The 18445-nt window shown below is 28.2% G+C and overlaps 1 protein-coding gene across 1 annotated transcript in view; it reads right to left on the bottom strand.

Moving 5' to 3' along the window:
• Positions 1-13108, bottom strand: part of LOC149030442 (uncharacterized) — a 194043-nt gene extending 180935 nt beyond the window's left edge. Inside the window, exons 1-3 of the mRNA XM_089179141.1 lie at positions 11822-13108; positions 11041-11224; positions 291-374 (exon numbers count right to left, since the gene is read on the bottom strand). Of these exons, the coding sequence (XP_089035267.1) occupies positions 291-374; positions 11041-11167 (211 nt within the window). The 5' untranslated portion in view covers positions 11168-11224; positions 11822-13108. The remainder of the gene's footprint in view (positions 1-290; positions 375-11040; positions 11225-11821) is intronic.
• Positions 13109-18445: the final 5337 nt, after the last annotated feature.

Raw genomic sequence — 18445 nt, 5'->3', positions numbered from 1 at the left:
CCGAGAAAATAGCAATTACGCTTTTATATCTATGAAACGTCTTAATTATCACACTCGAGTATCCTTTCTCATTCTAGGTCATATAAACTACGATTTAAATCTTCAAAAATCTACGATCTCTTAAAACAACCTAGCGAGATCTAAAGTAAACGATAAGTGTATGTATAAGTAAGTGGTAGCGAAGTTTTCGAAAGTTTAAACTTGGTCAACATTTTTCAACCAACTGACTTTTTCTTCATCCCTATTATCATATATCCTTAGAGATTTATTCTAATCTACCTTCTTCTTACCTTCGCTCTTCCTCGTACCGGGTTGCGTGAATCCCATCAGAAAGTTTTCTGCTTTGTATGAGACAGTATTGTACTCTGACTCACCTGAAATCGAAAGAAAAATAATAATAATAGATATTACATTGATTGTGGAGTGTATCTTATTCGAAGATTAAGATATTCCAAAATTATTTAAATCTTTTCGTCATAAAAATTATCTTGTTCTTATTTTTTGCTTTTTTTTTATATTAATCTAACAGTAAGTGTTACTTTTTTTCATTTTTGTTTTTTAATACCAAATTATCGTACACAATGTATTATATTGTGTAATAATTGATAAATAAAACAATCGGAATTATGTAAAATTGTTGTAAAAAAAGATTTGAATCATCTAAGCAATGATTTTGCCTTCTTCTTATTTTTTCTATTTCTTCTTATCTATTTCTCAACGGTATAAAGAACACGTTGACGATGACACTCTTGAAGCTTTTTAAAATGCCTCGGTATATTATTGTATTTTTAAAAGCCTTGCACGAAACGGTACTTTTCCTCTCGTCGCACTTTTACCTTTCGTCTAGTTTCGCATTTAAAAAAAGAAAGAAAAAAGAACTTACACAAGTACGAGAGAGAAAGAGAAAAAGCAATGGGAAGATGTATAAATAAATAGGTAAAAAAAGAAAGAAAAATGAAAAAGGGCACGAAAGATAAAGAAAATAATGGTAAAAAAGTTGAGAGGACGTATAATAAAAAAATAAAAAGAAAAAAACAAAAGTGCAAAGTACTAATTACGTTGGCCTAGAGAAAACGAGGTGCATCTTCTCTTCTTTTATCTTCTTATAATTATTATGATTATTATTATTATAATTATTCGCGAATGTCAGTCAGTTAGTTGAATTTTCGCGGGTCAAGGCCAACGACAGAATTGATTTCTATAAATAAATCCCTTGTTACAGGGTTTATTTCCGCGCTCGATATTCGTATTAAATGTGATATCGAGTACAAGGACAAGACGAAGAAACACGAATACACTCGAATTCGTATTATATTTTAACCCTTACCTCAACCCCCCCCCTCCTCATCCCCCGACATCAATCTAAGATACAATTTTTTCTTCTTACAGTAAAATAATTTTTATGGATCAAAATTTCTCGTCTTTTCTTACAAATTATTCTCATCATTTAAAAAAAAAAGAACCAATAAAAAACATTTGTAATGATCGTGAAACTTTCAATTAATATATATATATATTAATTATTAATTAATTTTCTTAGATATATTAATTAGATTATTAATTATTTTTCTTATATATATATATAAGAAAAAAATTAAAATAAAATAAAAAGAACAGTAAACGTCTTAATATATTAATATTTCTCCTTTGTATACGGCTAACTATTTTCAAACAAATTTTCTATTCTCGAGATGGAAATTTGTTACTATATTATTTAAAAGATACGATAAAATTTTATAACGGATAAAATAATAATTTCATATTTAAGTACAGGCAAAGCTTAACGAGCTTTTTTCTTCGTATATAAAATTTACGATGAAAGAAAGAAAAAACAAAAGAAGAAGAAGTAGCAGTAGAAAGGGTAAAGAAAAATATAAAAATATAAGGAAAGGGAGAAAGAAATAGATTAAAATTTAAACGATACTTATTTTTTTGTAAACTCCATTACAGTTTATTTTAACTTCTTTATATTTTTTTTTCCAATCCTATTTTTTCTATACTTCTTTATTTTCTTTCTTTCTTTTTTTTTCCTTTTTGTCACAAAGGATTTACGCGTAAGAGTTAGACATTACACGTTTGCGTGCAATTACGAACTCAGAAAGTTTTAAAACACGACCTGGATACATAGAAGAGAGGCTAAAACAAAAGGGCACACAGAGTCTCGAAAATTCGTCCTGATTAAAATTCTTCCTTCCTTCTACTATCGTTGACCTGGATATTCTCAACCAGCTTGCTAACGTCTCCGTTCCCTTTTTTTCTAGTCCTTGTACATATACATCTATATTGTATACGTGTATATATATACGTCTGCTCTTTCTATTTTATCTCAATATACGTTTTTCCCTTTCATTCACAGATACATGCAAAAACATACATACACAGACACACACACACACCATATATGTATACATATACATTGTACATATGATACTTGTATACCAGCGTAATTATCGAACTAAAAGTTTACTCATCACCCAATAGTTAGGAGTAATTATAAACTATAGATATTCCTATATACATATATAATACATATACATCTCCCTCCAACAACACAATAGATAGGTTCCTAGAAAATGCCGTGTTATTTGAAACCGTGTTGTTTGAGATCCAGAGCCAATGCAAAAAGGGGGGTTACGTTCCGAAAATTTTTTAAAAACAAATATATTTTTTTTTAAATAAACAACTTAATTTTTATTAAAAATATAAATGTATGAACAATACAAAACAAAAAATATTATCTTAATTTAACGCAACTTTAATTTAATTTATTTCTTCGTCGTCACTGCTCAATTAATTCAATCGAGAACGTTTTTTCGGTGGAATGATATCGCCTTGACTTTCAGAACGTTTTTCTTTTTTTTAAGTTCTTGCATCTTCTTCCCTCTTTAAAAAAATCTGTAATTTTACTTTGCTTGTTGTTTCTTACCAGGTCATTGTAAATTTCTTGGTATGGACCTAGACAGTTTTGATGCTTCCTTTTAAATTTTCGGCTTCTTTCTTTGGAAGGATCTGCATTCAAGAAAAATGACTCGAGATTTTCAGCTAAGTTTAGGCCTTCTTGTAATATTTTTAATGTTAACTTATTAACAGCACGATCTTCATCAGTGCTAGTGTCTTCAGGATCAATTTAATTTACAGTTTCGGATACCATTTCCATCAAATCCGCTTCGTCAACTTCTTCTTCCATTAATAAACCTTGAACGTCCACAATAGCTATTTCCACAAAACCTTCGCCTCCGATTGATTTAGCAAGTTCTGATATGCAACCAATTTCATTTTGTAACGATTCACGCACGTTTTTTATTTTAACTGAAGAGAGCCATATCTTCTTCCAACACGCATTTAACGTTGATGTTTTCAGTTCACAACAGCGTCAGACACTTTTGTTTTCAGGCCATGGAGATGAAAAGAAATACTTTCCGCAACACTGTATCTTTAAGACGGTAAGCCTCGCCGTGGCTGTAGAAGTACAGTGTTGTACAAAGGTTTTTTGAATGAAAACTGTTTTATAGAATTCCGTGTTGTAGGAGGGTTCCCGCAATTATAAATCGTGTTATAGCGAAACCATGTTAGAAGAAACCGTATTGTTGGAGATTATGCCGCAATTTGTGAATCGTGTCATTGCGAAACCGTGTTAGGAGAAACCGTGTTGTTGGGGGGATACGTATATTTATGTACATGCATATATGCATACATACATATCGTGAGTGTCACTTAAAATTGTAAAACTTTACACTTACTAAATTTTTACTTTAAAATAATAGATATATATATATATATACAGTGTATTTATTAGAAATAAATAATTAGATAAATATATTAATATATCTTTCTAATATACTAATAATTATTAATTATTATTATATAGTTATTAATAGTTATTATAATTATTATTATATAATAATTAATATATTAGAAATAAATGAATTAGTATACCATTATTATTCATATTTAATGAGTTTAATTTGAGGGCATTATTTGAACATTATTTTATCAGAAGCTAATATGAAAATGGAGAAAATTAATGCTTTTTTAATACATCAGTTTTTAAAATGTTTAGTTTATTGGTTTGATCAGAAATCTATATAAAATTTTTTTCAAAAGAATATGATCTTCAACAAAACCAAAATTTATAGAATGTGCAAATAAAAAAGTAATTATTTATTGGAAAAATGGCAACATTTTATATTGTTTTGCAGCTGAAAGAAGATATAAAATAAATAACGAACCTACGAATAAATTCTTTAACAACTAAAAAGAATATTAATTATTTCATAACAATTTACAGTGATCATTAAATATCAAAAAATGAACTCAATCTCATTCCCTTCTGAAAAACTCATTTATAACAAATGAATTAAAAAAATAAGACAATAGCGTACAAAAAAACAGCTGCCATTAAAAATTGTACGACAGTTAAAGTAAGAATAATACATAATACATTTGTTTAAAAATGACATATTTATTAATATCCGATTATTAAACAATTTCAATTTGATATTTTATTAGATAAAAATTTTCAATTCGAAATCACCATCTAAGTATGAGAGTTAAAACAAATGTATTTCAGTTAAAAAAATCGTAAATATTATTAAGGTATATTAGAATAATTGATACACTTTAAATAATTATTAAATAATCAAAAAAAATGTATATTATAGTTTAAAAGCACGGAATATAAATTCAACGTACCTTTCTCTTCGAAATTCAACGAAAGACTGACTTATTGTCCTCCATGAAAGTTATTTTATTGAAATGTTGTTTGTTTATTGAATAAATTCTATTTATTACTATATATTATGTTCGTTATACATATATAACCTCTACCGAAAGTTATATAAACAATAATCAATAAAATCATTTTAACTGATATTCATAGATGACAATGTGCCAGTTTAACAGTGAATTGTAAAGAGAACAATACATCGAAACCCTTACTTATGCTTTTAGAATACAATATATACATCTTTCGATTAATTAACTTATTATTTAAAGTATATAAAACATTGTAATATACTCTATTAATATTAACGATTGCTTAAACTGAAATACATTTGTTATACAGACAAGTGTACGATTTTTAATTACGAATGTTTTCTTTAAAACTATTTTCGTATTTGTTTAATTCATTTATTATAAATAATGCTTTCAAGTTAAAACTCGTTAAATATGTAATTAAGGTATACTAATGTATTTATTTTTAAATTTGTTTTTTAACTAAACACACTACTGTATCAACAGTTTTAAAGAGAAAAACTTAGTAAGCGTAACGGTGTACACAATTTTAAGTTGCACTCACTTTACCTACACACACGTACATAATACGAATACATATGTATAATTAATGAGCGGAAGAGTCTTTTTCTCTCATTTTTTTTATGCATCCTTGAATTCGATTCGATTCAATTTAATTCGACTAAAAACAACGGTAAAAAGAATTTCACGATTATCACGAACAACGGTGCAGGTGAGTTTTTCTAACCATGATAAATTTTCGGACATTTATTTCAGCACGTACCACGTATAGTATATTTACGTGCTACCTAAATTAAATCAAATTAGATTCATATATATATATATATTGTTGTAATTTTATTTCATCAAGTTTGTTTTTTTATTTTTATTTTCAGTTTTATTTAATTATTTATAAAAAGAAAAGTATGTTGAGAAAATTTTGTTGAAAAAAAAAGGAAATAAAACAACAAAATGTTATTTCGTAAATCGTTACGTTTAATCGATTAACGACAATTTCACACTGTATTAATATACTCAATTTTCGTTGTTTTTCCCTTTCCAAATTTGAATCGGCTCAATTTATGTACTCTATCAAAATACTTGCCAAAAAAATTAACCGCCTGTTTAAATTAATTCAACGATTGCACAAGCTCAAAGTATTACCTAAAGTCAGGTTATTTTTTATTATAGAACGTAAAAAGAATTATTTGAAGAATGAAACAGAAAAACACAGAGAAAAGAAATAGAAAGAGATATTTTTAAAAGTTAATCATTCATAATATACCTTCGTCTATTCAAAAATATCAAAATGCAAAACTGCAATTACCATTAAATTGCATTAATCACAAACTAGGGGAATCTCATATTTCGAAATCATACCTCTCGCAAAACCAAAGAAACCAATATAAAAGAAAAAAAGAGAAAGAAAATAAATGTGCTAATTTAACTCTTTGAGTACTATGGACGCATATATGCGTTTGGTAAAAATTATTAGCACGGTCGTTAAACGCATATACGTATTTGTTAATATTAATTTAAAATAATGTAATGTTTATATTAATTAATTAAATTATATTCAGAAACAAAAACATTAATTATTAAATATAATTTATTATTAGAATCTAGTTAATAATAAATTATTCCGTTTCTACAAAACATTTTAATTCAAATATTCATCACTCAAAGGGTTAATTAAAAAAAAAAAACGAAATGATCATAGATTTCTTCTTTACCGATCGATACGAGCAATTAAAAAATTTACAAAAATAAAAGAACAACAAATCTAACAACATTCGATGCTTCATCCAAAAACGATTATTCTAACAATAAACAAATTAATTAAATAGTTAAATCTACTCATATATTTTATATAATTTCTTGTACTCCCCTCTCCCTCTACCACCATACAAAATCAAACAAAAAGAAAAATCATTACAATACAGTGCTTAGTACAGAACATGTCTTTATTTAAAATGATCAATTTAAATATCAAATTTACACATATATTTCATATAATTTCCATTAACCATCCCCACCAGTAGTATTATCAGTTAGTATCACTATTAATCCTTCGGACACAGCTGACTCGTCGAAATTACTATTTTCCATTCACATTCGGTCAGTCGAGTTTCTCAACTTCCTCTTTCTTCCCCACCTGTTTTTTTCATCCTCCCCCCTCTTTATCTCACATTGAAAATTTCTGCGACGGTAAATGACACGCGATGGGAGGGGGTGGGGGGATTGGCCACCCTTCCACGGAGCTAGTAACGTAGAGACGCTTTAGTTTATTCTGGTCGATTGGTATGACGTAGTAGTAAACCGTTCGTACGGAAATAAGCTTTTCGAAAATCGAGCTAACCGTACCCCGTTCGTTGTTCTCTTTATTCAACCCACAACTACCCACACCATACTCCCTCCCACCACCACCACCACCACCACCACCACCACCACCACCACCACCACCACCACCACCACCACCACCACCACCACCACCACCACTACCACACCATCACAACTACCCACCATCATACCACCTCTCTTTTTCTATTTTATTTTTGTTTTCTTTTTTTTTTGCTCTTCTTTTTTTTGTTCACTCTAACAAAACAATTTATCTTTACCCCCCCTTACCCCATGCCACCACATTTAGAACAATGTTTATTATGTCATGGACGTTAGTAAAAACCAATCATGTTATCGATTATTTCAAACTTATTTTGCAATTTATTTTGTGTTAACCCTTTCAGACCCTGTGCATATTGGGATGTACATAATACTTTATGTATGTACATTTATTATATATAAAAATATTTCTCAGAATCTTCTTAATGTTACAAATTTTTCGTAAGGACCATATGTCCATTAAAATATTATTATTATTATTATTATTATTATTAATATTAATATTATTATTATTAATTGGCATTAGGAACTCGGAAGTTCATTGCCGCAAATACCAAATCCCGCCGTTGTTCCCGTCCCTGAGCGCGATTCTTTCATTCGCGGTCTTCGTATCCTCCATTAAAATATATATTTACAAATTATAAATAAATAAATAAAAAGTATATTGTTACTTTCATTCACATGAATTTTTATTTCAGTACAAAAATAAATTTTTTTTAACGAAAAACAATCCGGGTCTGAAGAGATTTAATTTGATATCGATATAGGGAAAAAAAATTATTCGTAATGGAAAGAAAGATATTATTGATTTTTTTCTTTTTCTTTTCGATACATTGCTTTTATCCTCTTAGAGTTCTGGTATTTTTATTTATTTTATTTAAGTCTTGCTATTGTTCTTCAATCGATAAAAATATTATTTAAAAAACAAAACAAGAAATAAAATTTAAAAAAAATATCTTTATTATTTATTCGATAATATATCATTTTATTCGTTCAAACTTTAAAGCATATTTTTCAATTTTCTATATCTTGGTATAGTTCATAATAAAAGAAATAAAATAATATGCATCGAATGAAATATAATAAAATATCGATTTATTTTCATATATTATTTTTTATCCGTGCAAACTCTAGAACATTTTCCTTTTTACACTTGCTATGACTATAAACAATGAAATAATATTGATTAAAAATAAAAAATAATATAAGAAAAGAACTATTATTTCTTTATACAATAGTAAAATAGAGAAAAATACCAAAAGATGGATAACTGGTATTTTTCACTTTTCTTTTCTCCTAGTTAGGTTAAAAAACAACGTTTTGTTCTCTTTCGAATAAGAATTACCATCGTTGAAAAGTGGCAAATATTGTTCTACGGTATAGAACGTAAAAGAGAGAGAACTGAGGTAGATAGTCGTATTTAACGATAACGCACGTTGTTAGCTAACTTGAGTTAGAAGAGGGAAGCTCGTTAAGTTCGTTACTATGTGTATACATGCATTCTACGTACATATGTGTGTATATATATATATATATATATATATATATATATATATATATATATATATATATATATATACGTATTTATATATATATGCAATATATTTCAGTCTAATTCCGACAAAAATATTACCTGGTAAATGAGGCTAATACAAGATATCTCTATACATGTGTATACATATATATATATATATATATACCAGATAAGTATAAACTATATGCTAAAAGAATATCAAGCAAATCTTGAAATAGTTCAAATCCAAAATGAAACTTTTCGTTCGTTCGTTAGTTAACGCTAGTAAAAATTCAATATTCCACTATCTCGATATTTTAACCATAAAGTTTTATCCCACTATCGTAATTCCGCATACTCCTACCTTCAATCCCATTATTTTAATTCTCCGTTATCTTCTCAACTGGAGAGTTGAAAACTTTCCTGAATTTATCACATTATTCCCCTTCTCGTTAGAATTACATTTTTAAATTTGAATATTATACGTGAGCTTGTAATACTACGTGTATATATTTATATATATATACATAGTAGTAGTACATACATAAAGATATGTATATATATAATATATAATATGTATATCCGTAGCCAAAGAAAATTCAATCGAGTCTAGTTCTGCCAGACCAGACGTCAAATTATTTCAGAAGCTCCTACGCCAATTTTCTCCTCTAACGCGTTTTCCAATTTTTCTTTTTTTTTTCTTTTAAGAAAACCTTACTCCCAGGTTCACGTCTCGTTGGAATTAATTCTTTGCTAAGAACGCTTATTAAGATCCTTCTCATTTTCAAGATTAACCGTGAAACTATATCAGCAAGCAGTTTTTTCCAACTAATCTTTTTTATCTTAATCTTATTAAATAATACCACGAAATAAAACTTATTAATAATTTATTAGTACATATTATATTTTCTAGAAAAAATAACCAAATTCGTAAAGATTTATCGATATTTTTTTTTATTTTTCAAACGTTCTCGTTATACGGGATATTCGTAATTAATGAGAAACATTAAGGATGTTAATAAAAAAAAATAAAGATAATGATTTTATAAGCGAAAAAAAAACTCAAGGAAAATTAAATATTTAATTAGCATAATAGATAAATTTTCCAATTTGCACTTACCATCCAACTCGTATTTAAATTCAGCTCACGTAGGCCAAATAATTTCCTAATTAATACAAAATTCGCCAAGCTTTATTAACAAAACTCTATTAATCTTTTTCTTTTATTTTAATATATATTTTATTTAATATATATTATATATTAATTTTTTAATATAATAAATGAAATAAAAAAAGATAAATATATATATGATAATAATATATATTTTAATAAATATAAAATCGTATAATAAATACTAATTATATACGTTAAATCAAAATATTATTTTAACTCTATAAAAAAAATAATTTTTTTCTACAAATAAGAAAAAATAAAAAATTGTATAAAACATTACTTATATGAATAAATAATAACATTATTCATTTAATATTGGAAACATCCTACCTAATGGAAAAATCTAAAAGTTTTACTTGGAAAGTAAATAACATAACATAATTTGTAATTAATTTATTAATCAACGAATGAACAAACGAGAGTATATATACACCCTATGTGTATGATAGGATGCAATCATTGCAAAGCTTTCTATAATCTCCCACTCCTAAATCTCGAATTCAGGCACGGGTCAACATTACGAACGAACGAATGAACGAACGAACGAATTGGTTCACATAGTACGAAAGAGAGAAAGAGAAAGATAGTTTACCAGATAGAATTCAAATCTGGAATCGACATGGCGTTTCTGTTATGCGGTCGAGCGCTTATATGTGTACACCAATGCGCTTCGCAGACACTACCGCACCGTGGTTTACCCATAAATCTTCATAAACGATAAATAATTCTCTCGCAAACGAACGAGCATTTAATTATCGAGCTAGACTACACAATCGTTTCGTGGATTTCTGCTTCGTGGTCATCTTTTTCTTGATTTTTTTTTCTTTTATTTCCTTTATTTTCTTTTCTTTTCGTTAAAATATATATATCGTTAGGACGTTATCATCGTTATCAACGTTGAAACGTCCACGAATTCGTTAGTTAAATTTATTTCTATTTATCTTTATTATAAAAAGACAGGAGATAGAAGGAACTTTTTTTTAAAGGTAAAGTAACCAAAGTACTGAGATTCTGGGTACTTTGAATATACGAATTTTAATTCGTTAGATAAACTAAATTGATAATTAAATCATCTTTGTAAAATTTTTTAAAGTAATATTTATAATTATGGTATATATTTAAAAAAAATGATAATTAATTAATAAAATATATTCTAATATTTTCCGAAGTACCCAAATACCCAATGGGATCAAGTATTACTATTAATAACTCTACTTACGAATTTCATGAAGATGATAATTTGTATTTCCATTTAAAGACGAAGAAGTTTCAATGAATTTTTCGTTCATTTTTCGACGTAGCAAATAAACGATCGTCCAGAGAATCGAAATCACAGGTAACCACATGATCAACGAGTATTAACGATATAATAATTAACTATTTATGTTTCACTAGTTTTCATTCTAAATAAAACCAAAAAAAAAGAAAAATAAATCTACATGATTGGATCTAAATAATCCAATTAATGATCGATATGATCGACAAAACAAACTTAGGAAAATCTAACGAGAAGAAACGATGTGACACGAAGAGGAGCGATTAAATTTAATAAATTATTTTACCATTAATCGTTTAAAACTAACTATTATTTTCTTCTTGGAAAAGTATATTTGTGATCACGTCTGATATAATAAAGAAAAAAAATTTATCGCGTAAGATTCTCGTGACTACTGATTTCCGTCACGTGTGTATATATGTACATGTGTGTATGTTCGTTCGTACGTTCGAATCGTCGTCATAGTTATATCGTCTGTGTCACCTAATGCCAGTCAGACATTTTTCACATAGTCAGACGATGCCGATCTTGTTGCAGAAACGCTCCTCTAAACGTGACTACGTGATACGTGTGAACGTATCATGCATGCATCGAATAACTTTAAGAAAAAAAAAAAATTTCTTTCAAACTTTCTTGATCACTGTCAATATATATGTATAAGACATATGTATTTTCACATTAATATGCACTAAAAAATAATTTTAATATTTCTATAAAACCATACACTTAAATACATCGATAGATTCCCAATCTTAAGGACACAATGGGTGTACACACACTGTTGGATAAATGCCAATATCGTTCGTATTTATTTATCACTCGCGACTACACACAGAAGAAGAAGCTTGACGTATCGCCTCTACCTGACATGAAGAAAATAATGTCTCTTTGTACTATAATACTATACATATACATGCATAAAGAAGATTAACGCTTGGTTATGTTAGTGTAAGTATATTTATGAGTATACATTTGGAATCATGTTTGTGTGTATATATGTGTGTATTAGCTTAGTGTATTGTGTTGTATCTAACAATAAGTCTACAATATATGTGTTCCTCGTATATAAATGTATATGTGTGTACATATATGTGTGCATATGTATAACTATAATTATTTTACACGTGGTATGTATTTCTATGTGAGAGAATAACAGAGAAGATCGAGAAGAACGTTTGGTGGATTGCTAAAGGTGAAAAATCAGTTTCGACGGGCGCACCTGTGGCATGCGTGGGCACCATTCGCGCATCGACTGGCTCGATCTTATCCTAAATTTAGCCATTGTTGGCTGCGTCCTACATTAGGGGCCACGCACGTCCATCGTGCATGATCGTATTTACACACACTAATTTCTAGACCGTTTACCCTTTCCTCCTAATACACACACATAAACATACATATATACATATAAGTGTTTTTTTTATATGCGTGTAGTTCATCACACACAAACATTCTAATGTTTTGTATTAGTCATCAAAACATACGTCTATTTGTATCTTGGTATTTGTAAGCCCCTTCACATTCATTTCTAACGGCATACACATATATACATTTTATTTGTATTAGTTCATCGATCACACGTATCAATTTTTGTATTGGTTAAATGTACATTTACGTGTATTTTTATAAGCTCATTTGCACACATTTTTAACGACATTCGTGTATGTGTGTGTGTATACGTGTACCAAACGTTCTACTTTAAATCCGTTTAATGTATCTACATGTGCACATATACGCAGAGAAATTGGCACATATATATACACATGGGATATAGTAAACGTGTGTATTTGTAGACGGCTATGTATATAGATGTTTAGCATATAACTCATGGCTCGTATTCTAATTAGCTATACGCGAGACACCTATAGGAAATAGACAATAGTATAAGTGAGAAATTAAGCACGCAAGTAGGTAACTATCTCTATCGATACTAATTGGCAAAGAGAATTCATTAGCTACAAGTAACTCATTTTCTATATCCTTTTTTTCTATTTTTTTTTTTAATTCACTTACTGTGTCAGTAACATACATATGCATATATCATTAAATTATAAATTAAAAATAATATAATAGTAAAAAATAAATGATATAATAATTATTATTTATATGAGTATATAGGTGAGTAGGTTGAAAAGTTTTGAGCCTAAAAAAACTTTTTTTTCTAAAATAAAAACGAGTTTAATCCAAAACAAAGTGTTGTCATGTTAGACTCAAAATTTTTTAATCCACTTATGTATATATATATATATATATGTATTATAAAATGATCGATTGAAATATTAAAAAGAATAAAAGAAAATAAATTTCCATAAACTTCTACGTGATTTATAATAAAGCCAAGTTGCAGAGACCACTTATTTGCAAAGATAATCTCATAAGATTAAAAAGCATTATAAAAGGGCCAATATTGCATCGGATTCTGGCAGCGACTACTTTAGTAGTCAACCATTTAAATTTTCTTCTCTGCCACTTGAAAGGTGCTGATCGAGTTACGTACGTAACTATTCAAAGAACTTTTGCCAAAATTATATTTCGGTTTACATAATGCATTCATACTAGCCAATTGCACGATGCCGAAGGTCAAAGTGCAGTAGTAACTATTTGAAAAGTTCTCTTTTCGATCTAAATTTATCTAATTTAATTAAATAATTAAGTAACATTAAATGAAAAAGGGAGGAAAGAGAAAATGTTTAAATTAATTCGATCGAAATGATACATTAATAATGATTATACATACATTAGTATTCTAATTTGCATTTAATTAGTAAGCCGCCTTTAATTTAACTTGCAATAAATTGAAGCAAAAGAAAATCATCTTAAAATTTTTAAACAATTTTCTTAACATTATAAAATATTTTTAATATAAGGTATTATATATATATATAATAAATTTTAAATTTAAATACACTTAGAGATATCATTGTTTGTAAAAAACAACAAACAAGAAAACAAATTTTGGTATTGTATAAAAATCAAGTATTTTATCGAATATTTGTACGTTTATAAAATAATCGATGACATATTAAAATAAAAACAATTAAAAAAACAAGATAATCTATCGTTTTTCATTTGGAACAAAACTAAAAGGATTTCATTAATAAAAATCCAAATAAAAATCAGCTAATATATTTAACGTTTCATTACACAGTAGAAACACTTTCTCATGAATTTGACGTATTATATACATGTATATCTACATAATGTATAGAGTGACAACTAAAACACGTGTATCTGACAATTATCGACAAAACGGAAGAGAGAGAGAGAGAGAGAGAGAGAGAGAGAGAGAAAGCTAGAGATGTAGTAGATGCTTAGTTAAAGGGTAGTAAACGATAGTTACAGTTGTGATACAGATAAATACCTAACTTCTGTATAACGACGACAGAGTTCTCCGGAAGAAGAGCATATAAGCTCTCGTCCCACTTCCCATTCATTGCTCTCATTATCAGCCACGTTGCTTTTCCTCCTATCACGTACACACTTACATAATGTGTACATGTATTACATGCATACACATCTTTATATATAAGCTTGTACACATTCGATGAGGGTATAACGAAACTACTCTTTAGAACAGGGGTTCCCAAAGTACTATCCAAAGGGCTTCATTTAGCTCATTATGTCAGATCGTCTGAGATTTTGAATTCATAGTGATCATTTAGACGCAGTTAAAAATTAAGAAAATATAAATAACATTTATCATATGTTATGATTAAAAAAAAAATTTATTTTCTATACTAAATTTGATATATAATATACTATAATATATGGGACACAAGAACATAGTGTATTGTAAAAAGTAATTATTGTCATAAATAAATTAATAATAATTAATAATTAATATAAATAGTAAATATAATTATTAATATATAATATAATAAATAATTAATATAATCATAATAATTAATAAACTATGTTATAAGTTAATTTTATTATTATTGGATATGTTTATGATTATTTTATAAAATTAATACAAATCTTTCCCTAGTGTCTAACTTTTATTTATTGATTTGAACACATTTTTCTATACAAATTTTACTTTTCTTTACAATTTGGCCCATTTAAACAAAACTTTGGGAACCACGTGTCTTAAGGCATATATATACACACATGTAGATATATTTGTATGTATGTGGGCGATGAAAGGGAGGAGGTGGAGTATACATATGTATAATGTAAGCAAGGCTAAACTGTACAATGTTCTGAATTGATTTGGTAATCTATGAATTATATACACAATCATTTGACATAATCTATCTTACAATTAATGATTTCTATCTATTAATTTTTTAATTAATTACATCAAATATTATTTTTTGTTTATACAAACTATTTATACGTGTATAAATGTATCTCGTTTTTCTATTTTTTTGTTTTTGTTTTTAGTTCTAACGCATAACAGGATAACGTTATAAAGTTCGATCATTTTTTTTTATTAACAAAACATCGAATACCTTTCAACGAAATTTATCAATACCCACATGTCGCTTTAGTTTTCAAATGAAAACAGAATGTATTTACATTGGTTACCACTCTCTCGTCGCTCTATTTTTTCTCATCATGGTTCCTCGGTACGGTTCCAATTGATTCTACGCTAATTTTTCTACCCTTTTTTTATTTTCTTTTTTTGTTCACGATACCCAAAAATATTCGAGAAATATGAACAAATTTATTACAATTATATCTCTTTCTATTTGCAATTATAAAACAAAATAACAAGATTACGAAAATATAATATGTTCTTTTTTCTCTCTAACATAATAAATAATCTTGTAAGAACAAGAACGATCTTAATAAAATTATTACTTAATAAAGTAATTTCGGTTTTTAGTGTGAAATATTACTTTCTTGCCAACCCAATAATATTATATATACTTAAATACTTGGGCCGCTTATTTTGAAAGTGGGCCCATCTCCATTTATGTTCGAATCGAGATATTGAAGGGTTTGCATTTCAATGCAATGAAAAATATACGTACAAGATACTAACGAGTTATACTGCTTAAGTGTATCTAAAGGCTTCAAATTTATAATTCCCATTAAAATAGTGGCAATTATTAAGTAATTAATATGCGTTTTCTAACCACGAATGGAGATAGGCCACTTGCAAAATTAACAATCTGATTTGTTATAAAATTTCGAAGGGACTCAACTCCATTCAACATAATTTAAGATGCTTTAAATTGAAAAAACAATACTCAATTTATTTTACATAACACTTCAGAAACATAATTTATGCGATTGAAAACATTTTTTAACTAAATAAAGTACAAAATTACAAAGTAACCTACAAAACAGTTTACAAATCATCTACATTTTTTGAGTGTGAAAGGTATGTACGATCCGAAATGATCGTACGGCAACTAGCTGTATTCGAAATACGCGCCACCGATTCTATCGATTGCGATTCTAGATCGATACTCGTTACATAGAAGCCACAAGGAACAAAAGACATAAGGATTCACAAGGAACAACAAAGGGAACACCCCAACCTTTACGGTTGTAAACGTAAGCGAATTCTACACCCCAACCTTTACGGTTGTAATCGCTATACGTGAAGCGTGCGAGAGGTGAGATCTTTCCAATAAATTCTTTTCACGCGAACTATAATTTCCCCGCGTGGCAACGCCACGTGGTAGATCCTCATTCTTGTATTCAACAAATATCATCCAGAGTTTTTATGCCGCAAGGCTTTTCCCTGACGAGCCATTAAAGCATCGCATCTTTGATTGGCTCAACCACGTGTTTTATTTGACACCTGAATTAATCCCTTATTCTCCACATCATAGCACATACATAATTGCCAGAGAACTCTTAATCGAGGAATGTAGGCCCCAACAAGGGATTTGAAGAAATCATAATGTTCCGGTGGTATATATCGTAATAGGTCAATAATGTCTTTGAATTTTGCTGTTGTAATTTGTCTGATATTTTATATAGTGGTGTCAATACAATATTTTCAAATTTTTTTAGTCTACCTTGACATGGTAATAAATTCAGGACTTTTAAATTTTCATTCTCATTCATTGAGGTCTTATAGAAAATTTTATACGGTTTATTTCTGAAAAAACGCATCAAACATATTTTTAAGTAGTTTATTGATTCTTCATCAGAATTCTTTACCCTTTTCAAAATTGCTTCTTCTAATAATTTTCTTACAACAAAATCTTTTTGTCTCATTTTATTTATAATAAAGTATTATCGTATTTACTCGGAATATATGCAAAATAAATCAAATGCTTTATTGATACATAACATAAAGTTGTACAATAACCAGTTGCAACCGGAAAATAATAAATGACGAATAGAGATAAGCCGCTTTCAAAATAAACTTTTCATCATTCTATTGATCAGCAAATTTTTGTGTTACAATATCTTCATGATTTTAATTATATTTGTAACAAATTGCTTCAGAATGAAAAGATCATATAAAAATGTAACTATTACGGTAGCTTACATTAGCTTTTTTTCTCTAACATAATAAAAGTCTAATAATCTAGTAAGAATGAAGAACGATCTTAATAAAATTATTTAATTAAATATCTATTATCTAATATAATCTATTGGGTTGGCAAGAAAGTAATTTCGGTTTTTTAGTGTGAAATATTACTTTCTTGCCCCAACCCAATATTATTTAATAAAATATCAAATGTTTACTTTAATTTAAAATGAAATAAAAATAAAAAAATAAAAATTTATAATTACACGAGAAGAGAAAGAATCTTCTTCGTGAATTTGTCTTGTTATTTTTGTTCCTTATTGAAGCTCAAAACTTTTCAACCCATCTTCATATAATATATATATATATATATATATATATATATATATTGGACCTTAATTTATGTGATAATATTTGATGTACATATCTCTCTATAAAGAAAATATTATATAAACGATGTAAGACACGCGTATACTTATGTACAAGTTCTATAAATGTGTGTATAAGTTATGTGTGTGTGTGCATATGAATAAATAAAGTAGTGGAGGTAAAGCAAGCGAATCGTCGAGCCATAAACCATCCTTGACTCTCTTCTTCTCGGCTTTGCCTACGAAGCGCCTGCACCGCGAAATTGAAAACTATCACCGTCGTTGGTGTATGGCTTCTATCTATCCCTCTCTTTCCCTCTTTTCCTCTTTCTCTCTCTCTCTCTCTCTCTCTCTCTTTTGCTCTGCCTTCTCGCCTTACGAAGGTACATTTTCTCGTACGACGATTATCAAAGATTCAAAGATGAGTTCCCTTGCGGTTGGAATTTCTGAAGCGTTCAGAAACGAAGATGCGGTTCTATGTTCCAAAATATGAAAGAAAAAGAAAAATACAAAATAAGTAAAAGAGAGAAAGAAAGAGAGG

This window comes from Polistes dominula, unplaced genomic scaffold (genome assembly GCF_049000335.1).
Source record: "Polistes dominula isolate Pdom_NZ unplaced genomic scaffold, Pdom_raw_medaka contig_37, whole genome shotgun sequence".
In the NCBI taxonomy this organism is placed as follows: Eukaryota; Metazoa; Arthropoda; class Insecta; order Hymenoptera; family Vespidae; genus Polistes; species Polistes dominula.
The sequence above is the reverse complement of the archived record's forward strand: the minus strand, read 5'-3'. Positions and strand labels throughout refer to the sequence as shown.